Source organism: Staurois parvus, unplaced genomic scaffold, assembly GCF_062004578.1.
Source record: "Staurois parvus isolate SC_StPar_1 unplaced genomic scaffold, SC_StPar_1.0 ptg000154l, whole genome shotgun sequence".
NCBI classification, from domain to species: domain Eukaryota; kingdom Metazoa; phylum Chordata; class Amphibia; order Anura; family Ranidae; genus Staurois; species Staurois parvus.
This window is the reverse complement of record NW_028317950.1, coordinates 20,644,587-20,655,987: the sequence shown is the minus strand read 5'-3', so window position 1 is coordinate 20,655,987 and position 11,401 is coordinate 20,644,587. Positions and strand designations below refer to the sequence as shown.

At 40.9% G+C, this 11,401-nt stretch overlaps 1 protein-coding gene across 2 annotated transcripts; it reads right to left on the bottom strand.

The window, feature by feature from the left end:
• Positions 1-4,225: 4,225 nt before the first annotated feature.
• On the bottom strand, positions 4,226-11,401 carry LOC149463615 (RING finger protein 223-like). Of its 2 annotated transcripts, none has more exons than XM_089675198.1 (2): positions 11,140-11,401; positions 4,226-9,166 (listed from the first exon to the last, which is right to left on the bottom strand). In XM_089675198.1, exon 2 carries the CDS (start codon positions 9,101-9,103, stop codon positions 8,546-8,548), a length of 558 nt encoding a protein of 185 aa, XP_089531324.1. In that variant the 5' UTR covers positions 9,104-9,166; positions 11,140-11,401; the 3' UTR covers positions 4,226-8,545. The 2 variants fall into 2 exon arrangements, with proteins under 2 accessions (XP_089531324.1, XP_089531325.1); XM_089675199.1 differs by having other exon boundaries at positions 11,193-11,401.

Sequence of the window (11,401 nt, the reverse complement as noted above, 5' to 3'; positions counted from 1 at the left end):
GAATAGCCAGTGGACTGGGAAACCAAGCGAAGCAGAGGTACTGCTAACCAGAGAGCCAGGTGGCTTGGCATTTTCACTGTGTATTATTTTGAGTGAAGTTAAAACCTCCTGTGTGGGAAATCTTGTGTTGGAAGGACTTTTCATTTATCGTAAATTAAAAGTGGGCTACCAGGCCCTTAATTTTTAGTTCCCATCTTGCATGAACTCACTTAAAAACGCATCTACCGCTGAGCTAAGCATCCCCCATATCACAATATGTACATGGAGGCGACCATATATGCTCATTACTAGAGATGAGCGAATTTTTAAAAAATTTGATTCGGCTGATTCGGCGAATTCCAGGAAGAAATTCGATTCGATGCGAATTAATTCGCTACGAAGTTAACTTATAAAAAGGGTTTCTAGGCTTCAGAGAGCCTTTAAATTAGTGCAGAACACTGTACCTTTAATTTAAATGCCCTTGGAGATGAGGAAGGAGAAGGATGAGAAGAAGGAGAAGGAGAAGGATGAGAAGAAGGAGAAGGATGAGAAGAAGGAGAAGGATGAGAAGAAGGAGAAGGAGAAGGAGGAGAAGGAGAAGGATGAGAAGAAATAGAAGGAGAAGGATGAGAAGAAGGAGAAGGATGAGAAGAAGGAGAAGGAGAAGGATGAGAAGAAGGAGAAGGATGAGAAGAAGGAGAAGGAGAAGGATGAGAAGAAGGAGAAGGATGAGAAGAAGGAGAAGGATGAGAAGAAGGATGAGAAGAAGGATGAGAAGAAGGAGAAGGATGAGAAGAAGGATGAGAAGAAGGAGAAGGATGAGAAGAAGGATGAGAAGAAGGAGAAGGATGAGAAGAAGGATGAGAAGAAGGAGAAGGATGAGAAGAAGGAGAAGGATGAGAAGAAGGAGAAGGATGAGAAGAAGGATGAGAAGAAGGATGAGAAGAAGGAGAAGGATGAGAAGAAGGACAGTTCTGTGACAGTTTCTGTCTATTTCTGACAGTTCTGTGACATTCACTCCATACAGCGGTTTCAACCGCTGTATGGAGGGAATGTCCCAGAACTGTCAGAAATAGTCTATTTCTGACAGTTCTGGGACATGTATGGAGTGAATGTCCCAGAACTGTCAGAAATAGTCTATTTCTGACAGTTCTGGGACATTCACTCCATACAGCGGTTGAAACATTGTATCTATTTGTTTCCATAAATGATTTATGGAAACAAATAGATACAATGTTTCAACCGCTGTATGGAGGGAATGTCCCAGAACTGTCAGAAATAGTCTATTTCTGACAGTTCTGGGACATTCACTCCATACAGCGGTTGAAACATTGTATCTATTTGTTTCCATAAATGACATTCTGCAGATACACTTAGAGGAGCTCTGCAGATACACTTTTTGCCGGCTTGGAATTATTCTTATTTTCATCCTACTTCTTCTTCTTCTTCTTCATCCTCATCCTCATCCTCTTCTTCTTCTTCTGAGGATGAGGATGAAGAAGAAGAAGAAGTAGGATGAAAATAAGATTAATTAATTAATTAAGGAGAAGGATGAGAAGAAGGAGAAGGATGAGAAGAAGGAGAAGGAGAAGGATGAGAAGAAGGAGAAGGATGAGAAGAAGGAGAAGGATGAGAAGAAGGAGAAGGATGAGAAGAAGGATGAGAAGAAGGATGAGAAGAAGGAGAAGGATGAGAAGAAGGATGAGAAGAAGGAGAAGGATGAGAAGAAGGATGAGAAGAAGGAGAAGGATGAGAAGAAGGATGAGAAGAAGGAGAAGGATGAGAAGAAGGAGAAGGATGAGAAGAAGGAGAAGGATGAGAAGAAGGATGAGAAGAAGGATGAGAAGAAGGAGAAGGATGAGAAGAAGGACAGTTCTGTGACAGTTTCTGTCTATTTCTGACAGTTCTGTGACATTCACTCCATACAGCGGTTTCAACTGCTGTATGGAGGGAATGTCCCAGAACTGTCAGAAATAGTCTATTTCTGACAGTTCTGGGACATGTATGGAGTGAATGTCCCAGAACTGTCAGAAATAGTCTATTTCTGACAGTTCTGGGACATTCACTCCATACAGCGGTTGAAACATTGTATCTATTTGTTTCCATAAATGATTTATGGAAACAAATAGATACAATGTTTCAACCGCTGTATGGAGGGAATGTCCCAGAACTGTCAGAAATAGTCTATTTCTGACAGTTCTGGGACATTCACTCCATACAGCGGTTGAAACATTGTATCTATTTGTTTCCATAAATGACATTCTGCAGATACACTTAGAGGAGCTCTGCAGATACACTTTTTGCCGGCTTGGAATTATTCTTATTTTCATCCTACTTCTTCTTCTTCTTCTTCATCCTCATCCTCATCCTCTTCTTCTTCTTCTGAGGATGAGGATGAAGAAGAAGAAGAAGTAGGATGAAAATAAGATTAATTAATTAATTAAGGAGAAGGATGAGAAGAAGGAGAAGGATGAGAAGAAGGAGAAGGAGAAGGATGAGAAGAAGGAGAAGGATGAGAAGAAGGAGAAGGATGAGAAGAAGGAGAAGGATGAGAAGAAGGAGAAGGATGAGAAGAAGGAGAAGGATGAGAAGAAGGATGAGAAGAAGGATGAGAAGAAGGAGAAGGATGAGAAGAAGGATGAGAAGAAGGAGAAGGATGAGAAGAAGGATGAGAAGAAGGAGAAGGATGAGAAGAAGGATGAGAAGAAGGAGAAGGATGAGAAGAAGGAGAAGGATGAGAAGAAGGAGAAGGATGAGAAGAAGGATGAGAAGAAGGATGAGAAGAAGGAGAAGGATGAGAAGAAGGACAGTTCTGTGACAGTTTCTGTCTATTTCTGACAGTTCTGTGACATTCACTCCATACAGCGGTTTCAACTGCTGTATGGAGGGAATGTCCCAGAACTGTCAGAAATAGTCTATTTCTGACAGTTCTGGGACATGTATGGAGTGAATGTCCCAGAACTGTCAGAAATAGTCTATTTCTGACAGTTCTGGGACATTCACTCCATACAGCGGTTGAAACATTGTATCTATTTGTTTCCATAAATGATTTATGGAAACAAATAGATACAATGTTTCAACCGCTGTATGGAGGGAATGTCCCAGAACTGTCAGAAATAGTCTATTTCTGACAGTTCTGGGACATTCACTCCATACAGCGGTTGAAACATTGTATCTATTTGTTTCCATAAATGACATTCTGCAGATACACTTAGAGGAGCTCTGCAGATACACTTTTTGCCGGCTTGGAATTATTCTTATTTTCATCCTACTTCTTCTTCTTCTTCTTCATCCTCATCCTCTTCTTCTTCTTCTGAGGATGAGGATGAAGAAGAAGAAGAAGAAGAAGTAGGATGAAAATAAGATTAATTCCAAGCCGGCAAAAAGTGTATCTGCAGAGCTCCTCTAAGTGTATCAGCAGAGCTCCTCTAAGTGTATCTGCAGAATAGAGGAACTCTGCACATACACTTTTTGCCGGCTTGGAATTATTCTTATTTTCATCCTACTTCTTCTTCTTCTTCTTTTTCTTCTTCATCCTCATCCTCTTCTTCTTCTTCTGAGGATGAGGATGAGGATGAAGAAGAAGAAGAAGAAGAAGAAGTAGGATGAAAATAAGAATTCCAAACCGGCAAAAAGTGTATGTGCAGAGTTCCTCTATTTCTGACAGTTCTCTGACAGCTTCTTCACATGTACAGCGGTTGAAACATCTGTATCCTAAATGGAAACTAATAGATACAATGTTTCAACCGCTGTACATGTGTTCCTTCTGTCAGAGAACTGTCAGAAATAGCGGAGCTCTCTGCAGGGACACTTTTGCCGGCTGATCGGGAAAAATCCGATTCGTGCACCCGAAGTAGGCAAATATTCGGATTCGCCGCGAATCGAATTTTTCCTGAAATTCGTATCGAATTCCGGTTCGCCTGGTTCGATTCGCTCATCTCTACTCATTACATATACAGGTTCTACTTCCTGCTCATCAGTGCTACTCCACTTCATATGTTTTACTCTGAAATTCGTTCTACCATTCAGGTTCGGCAACTTAAAACCAATGCAATGCTGCTGACATTTTATCTTGGCAGGTGTTGAGCAAGGAGGCTAAGTGATTGTAGCGAAATAGAAACTAGAGGCAGAATCGGCAATCTGAGTGTAAAATGTAATGAAATGGGACACCGCAAGCACATAAAACTGCAATATTTAAATAAAAAGTGTACATTATATGGTGAGGTTAACAATAATACGCAATAAAAACTTGCAATATTAGCTCAGCGAAAATACACTCACTGGCCACTTTATTAGGTTCGCCAACAACATGTCAACAAGGTGTTGGAACATTCCTCAGACATTTTGGTCCATATTGACATGATGGCATCACAGAGTTGCTGCAGATTTGTTGGCTGCACATCCATGATGCATATCTCCCGTTCCACCACATCGCAAAGGTGCTCTGTTGGATTGAGATCTGGTGACTGTGGAGGCCATTGGAGTACATTGAACTCATTATGTTCAAGAAACCAGTTTGAGATGATTTGAGCTTTGTGACATGGTGCATTATCCTACTGGAAGTAGCCATCAGAAGATGGGTACACTGGCACCTGGTGTGGGCTTCTGCTGCTGTAGCCCATCTGCTTCAAGGTTCAACATGTGTGTTCAGAGATGGTATTCTGCATACCTTGGTTGTAACGAGTGGTTATTTGAGTTACTGTTGTTTTCCTATAATCTCGCACTAGCCTTCCCATTCATTTCCTGACATCAACAAGGCATTTTCGTCCACACAACCACTGCTCACTAGATATTTTCTTTTTTTTTTGGACCATTCTCTGTAAACCCCAGAGATGGTTGTGCATGTAAATCTCAGCAGACCAGCAGTTTTTGAAATACTCAGATCTGGCATCAACAACCATGCCATGTTCAAAGTCACTTAAAGCCCCTTTCTTCCCCATTCTGATGCTCAGTTTGAAATTCAGCAAGTCATCTTCACCTCCTCTAGATCCCTAAATGCATTGAGTTGCTGCCATGTGATTGGCTAATTAGCAATTAGTGTTACCAGGCAATATGTGTACGTAATAAAGTGACTGGTGAGTGTATATTATATTTTGCCTTTCAAAAACAATTGACTCTCTGCCCCTGAATTTGCATCTGAGTGATTTTGCTATTTAATCTTTTTCCATGCATCATGCAGTTCTAAGGTTCTCTGCCGAGTGCCCCGGTTTCAATCATCCAGTTGCCCTGAAAATTGCAGATATCAACAATATCTTAAAGTGAATATCATGAGAGAATTATGGAAGCTGCCATTGCTTGTCTTCTCCTGAAAATGCTAGTTGCTTGGCTGTTTCTGGTTCCGGTATCTTTGAGTCACCGACCTGGAATAAGCAGACTGTAATGTGTCAGAATTCATTAACTCTACACTTGTTCTGTTTCATTGACTCAACAGCCTGTTATATTCCTTTTACCCTTACCCTTTAATTCTGCCATGATGGGGTCCAAGTTGCAGGTATTTCTTATCTCAAAACGTTTTTCAATCTCCAATGAACCTTTTCATTAGGAAAAGATGGCGGAGCCTCATCCTGCAGGATTCTGCATTTTGATGGGTGCGCAGATTTAGTAGAGTTTCTTCTATTCTATAAATATTCTGAGGGTTTATCAACACAAATTCCTCACTGATCATGACATTGTGTTGCACATACAATCAATGCATCCATATACACTATATTGCCAAAAGTATTGGGCCAGCCCTCCAAATCATGTGATTCAGGTGTTCCAATCAGTTCCATGGCCACAGGTGTATACAATCAAGCACTTAAGCATGCAGACTGCTTCTACAAACATTGGAGAAGGAATGGGTCGCTCTCAAGAGCTCAGTGAATTCAAGCGTGGTACCGTGATAGGTTGCTACCTGTGCAATAAGTCCATCTGTGACATTTCCTTGTTACTAAATATTCCACAGTCAACTGTTAGTGGTATTATAACAAAGTGGAAGCAACTGGGAACAACACCAACTCAGCCATGAAGTGGTAGGCCACATGAAATGAGAGGATGGGGTCAGCGCATGCTGAAGTGCACAGTGTGCAGAAGTCACCAACTGTCTGCAGAGTCAATAGCTAAAGAGCTCCAAACTTAGTGTGGCTTTCAGATTAGCACAACAGTGTGTAGAGAGCTTCATGGAATGGGTTTCCATGGCTGAGCAGCTGCATCCAAGCCTTACATCACCAACTGCAATGCAAAGCGTCAGATACAGTGGTGTAAAGCATGCTGCCACTGGACTCTAGAGCAGTGGAGATGTGTTCTATGGAGTGATGAATCACGATTCTCTGTCTAGCAATTTGATGGACATGTCTGGGTTTGGCGGTTGCCAGAACAGTACTTGCCTGACTGCATTGTGTAAAGTTTGGTGGAGGGGGGATTATGGTGTGGGGTTGTTTCTCAGGGGTCAGGCTTGGCCCCTTAGTTCCAGTGAAGGGAACTCTTAAGGCGTCAGCATACTAAGACATGTTGGATAATTTCATGCTCCCAAGTTTGTGCGAACAGTTTGGGGATGGCCCATTCCTGTTCCAACACAAGGTCCATAAAAACATGGATGAGCGAGTTTGGGGTGGAGGAACTTGACTGGCCTGCACAGAGTCCTGACCTCAACCCGATAGCCTTTGGGATGAATTAGAGCGGAGACTGCATGCCAGACCTTCTCGTCCGATATCAGTGCCTGACCTCACAAATGCACTTCTGTAAGAATGATCAAACATTCCCATAGACACACTCCTAAACCTTGTGGACAGCCTTCCCAGAAGAGTTGAAGCTGTTATAGCTGCAAAGGGTGGGCCAACTCAATATTGAACCCTACAGACTAAGACTGGGATGCCATTAAAGTTCATGTGTGTGTAAAGGCAGGCCAACCAATACTTTTGGCAATCTAGTGTATCTCATTCAGAAATATTTTTATAGCTTTGGAAGGGTTCATTCTGAGACACAAAGTGGAAAGTTTCAATGCTACGGATTACAATTGGCTCTCTGGTTTTGATTTATTTTTTTCAGTTTAATTTATGCAACAAAACAAACCTTACACAGTGAAAGTATTATTGTATTGTATTGATATAGACTGTCTATAATTTCTCTGTGTTGCCAGAAGACAGTTTGATAGCAAGCTATAGCTGATGGACAGTACTCCTGTTGTTTATTGCAGAGGGTGGCAGCAGGCCAGTTTTTCTAGGACTCATACTGTGGATATAGATGCACGCCATTGGGTTTATTACCCCACTGACATGTGTGCCTTTATGGGAAGACCAGCAGCATGATCTTTCCTAGTAGAGGTACAAGTTTTGCCCTCCCCAATACCTACCATCACTTTCCCCAGTGGACTGTTTCTGCTAGGACAGGAATCCAATGTCCTTAGTAGGTAGACTGAGTTGGAAAATCACATGGAACTATCTCCATCAGCAACACTAAGCTTTTATGACGCCACTGGGTTATTCAACTAACCAGCTGCTATGTGAAACTGATATATCAATTTTGGTTGGACCATCCTCTTAAAGCTGAATTCCAGATGGATATAAAATACACAAATTATTACAGCACTGTATTCATTCATACATCATTTTTTTTTTCATTCAATCCATGTGAATACCTGACTTTGACTTGGTATGAATCTCTTGTGATCCCCTTTACAACAAAGCCCAAACTGGAAGAGGGAAAAGCAGCACAATCAGTAGTGCTGCATTGCTCATGTGTTAACAAAGAACATGCTGATGGGAGGAGATTAGCTCATTAGTCTGCTGCTTCTCCTTTCACTATCCAGTCACAGGCTATGAGAAGGGCAGGATATGGAAGCTTAACTGCAGAAGAAATAAAGCAGGTCTACTGTCCTGCCAGGCATGGCTGTGCTATGTGACAGAACTGTGTACATTTTAGGACTGGATGGGCAGGAATACAAATCTTTTGGCAGATTAAACAGCTGTCCTATACTGTATGTATTTAATCTATGTGTTTAACTGTTTGCCTGGAGTTTGCCTTTAAGTTGCCCTTACTGCAGTTTGCTACAGCAGTATGTAAGAATTATAGGGAATGTGGGTAAAAATTGATGTCACCAGGTAAGTTTTAAAACACTTAAAGTGGAATTGCAGGCACCACTTAACTAATCTTGGAAAAATGCTTCCTCCCCCTCCTAACACCTATTCTGACTAATTTGTGTAAGAAAGACCTGTGTGTGTGTATATGTGTGTATATATATATATATATATATATATATATATATATATTTATTTATTTTTCAGATCGGTCCGTTCACGTGCTCTGCTCTCCGTAAGCCAGTGCTGGCTGCACAGGAGAAGAGAGAGCACTTCAACAATAATGCATGGGAAAATATCACCCATGGGCTTCAATGGCCCATCAGTTGGCAGCGCTACCTCCTCTCCACTGCAGCTGCACTAGCTGACTAAGATGAGCTGGATCACGTGACCAGACCAGAGTGGCCTGAAAATAGGTAAGTATACAGTTCTTCCTTACACAACTTAGTCAGAATAGGTGTTGGGAGGGAGCAGTTTTAGGTGGTGCCTGGAATTCCAATTTAAAACTCCATTTACCTATTTTTTATATTCAAATAGATTGGTAAGAACAACACAGTGAATAATAGGATCCCAAGTATCAATATTGTGAACCCCACACCCCACACACTTCTCATGAAGGCCCTGCAGCCATTTTGTCCAATAGTGATTAGACCCTCAGGACCAGGAGGGATCTGATGGTGATTGGACAAGAGATGAATTGTCATTAGGGATCCTTTATCCTCCAAGTCCCTTTTTCTCACTGAACATAGTTTGTATCCGGTAAGCCAGACCTCCTGGAGGTTTTGCATTTCAGGTGGCAGCTGGGCCACAATGTCAAGGTTAGGTTTTATTTTGGGTACGCCTTCTGGAGGAATTTGGGCCACGTTCCTGCAGAGCGGACAGGGAAAGTCCTGGGATTTTTTGAGAAACAGACAAAGTCTGGAGAGACATTCCATGCAGAATGTGTGAGAACATGGGAGCAATAGTGGGGTTTTGAAAATGTTATCATAGGAGATGTAACAAATGGGGCACTCCAGGCTGTTCTTGAGATCTTCCTCAGGTTCAGGCCCATTTGGAGGATCTGTAGCCATTTCATGTTCTTATGAAGAGCTTCTCATTCTCCAGATTATGTATGGTTAAATTACATCTACTTACTGTGAAGACAGAAATAAAAAAAAAAATCGCCATCAATGGTCAGCGGATTTAAATGGTCAGTCCATCAATATCTGATATATGGTAGCACTCATTCTTAATAATTTTTAGGGAGCCATAAAAAAAGGTCTACATTGCAGGAAATGAGAAATAACTGGGAATGAGACAGACAAATAATGTGAGAAATATTAGATAGAGCATATATTTTTTGGGGTTGCTAAAGATAAATTGAAACACCAACCTGACATCTCACATTTCTTGGAAATCTGAATTCCCAACCCTATCACCTGCTAAAGCCATTACTTTATGAATTACACTTTTTGTAGCATTTTTTTTTTTCAAATTGAGTATGCTGAAATCTGGGACTTTCATCTTGGAAATTTTACTCCTGGAGCCCCCAAGAGTCTGTTATGTCTGGGACATAAAGTGATGAGAATGGGGTGGCAAGATCTGGCAGCTCCACTGATTAGGATCACCATTTCCCTGGGAAGTATTTGCTATGCATTTTAGCAGTGACTAAATAAAGGTTGGACAACATCCCAGTTTTAAAGCCAACCATGCAAATATTGGGGTCGATTTACTAAAACTGGACAGTGCAAAATTTGGTGTAGATGTGCATGGTAGCCAATCAGCTTTTAACTTCAGTTTATTCGATTAAGCTTTGACAAAAACACCTGGATGCTGAATGGTTTCTTAGCAGAGCTGCAACAGACTTTGAAATCTCCAGCTTTAGTAAATTAACTCCAGTGTGTACAATCTCCTTTGGTTCTACCAACAACCATTTAGTGCAAGGATCTGTCTGCTTGGAAACAAAGTGAATGGATTGTTTAGGTTGATCTTCTTCATATTGCATAGTTACATCAGATTGTATAGTGTATGGCCAGCCTAAGGTTGGTGGGTAAATACTCACTTCTTACAACACTGCCTTTCAATTTCTCCCATAATCATTATATATTGATCCTATCATTGTGTTGGTGCACTGGGGTTTGAAGGATCTAAAAACGTTTTTCTTTTCATAGTCTAAAACTGATACTCCTTAGCCAACTGCTGAAGCTTTCAGCAGTTTGCCATTGAAAGTACAGTGGTCATTTGGGCGTCTACCCTACAAAATCAAGATAATGTAGATGGTCATTGTACCCCACTATTGTATTTTGATTTTAACTGTTGTGGTGACTTCTTGTTATGGCTCAAACTAACTGGTGTCTTTAATCTCTATCCTTATTTGAGGATGATTTGATGAGATGTCATGTCTTCTGGTTCCTTCATTGTTCACCTCCAAGGTTGCTCACACAGTTTAGAAACATCATAGGTTAACTTGATAACTAAACAGAGGCAGTCACGAATCTCCAAGAACACTAACCCTTTCTAGAACCAAAGTGGTATCCAGTAAAACATTGCTTTACATGCATCCAGAAGTACAAGACTGGCATCTTAGAGAATGCCCAAAACAGATAGGAGCTTCCAACAATTTTTAGTGCTGCAGTCCTAGAGGTAGTAAAGATTCTTTGAAACTAATAAGTTCCTCCATTTTATTGATCAGGTTAACTAATGTGTTTGAATGATGTGGTTAATTGAACATACAATGGTATTTAACAATACTGTTTTTTTAGAGGTAAACTGGTTTATCACCTGTGAAAAAAGGTGCTGGATAGTTTGTATGAAGTTTACTCCTACAGTCTTTCCAGTAATCCAATCCCGCCCTCCTGGCATTGACAAAGTCTGTTAGGTCATACATTAACCCCAATCTCACTAGTCAAATGTAGAAACAGATTTGATATTGCATGTCTCGGTTCATGTAAGTCTACATAAGGTGATATACTGTATATAATATCTTCAGCCTAATGTAACTAAAATATCAGTTTTGGATACCTTTAATAAATCATAAATAATATAAAAGCCATCCATCCCAATGACAGCAAATAAAATCTTTTTAAAAAGTGGGTGCCAGCTGAAACGTTTTAGGAACATTGCCTACCTGGTACCTGGCAATTCTCCAGTCCCATCTTTAAGCTCGGTATGAGATCTTACCATTCTTGGGCTGAGTTTCTATTAAGAATTAGAACATTCTCCCATTTTCCTCTAGATCAGTGAATCTTCTTTGGTTGAGTCAGCTCTGAACTTCTACGTATATAGCTTCTTCTCTCGCCTAGTAACCAACAATCGGCTCTGAGCTGCAAACTTCAGCCAAGAGAGTTCCTTGGGTCATTCAGTCGTCCCTCAGCCCATGGCAACACTAA

Coding starts and splice junctions, on each gene's coding strand:
- LOC149463615 (XM_089675198.1), bottom strand. CDS start 9,103: ATGGCTACAGATCCTCCAAATGGGCCTGAACCTGAGGAAGATCTCAAG.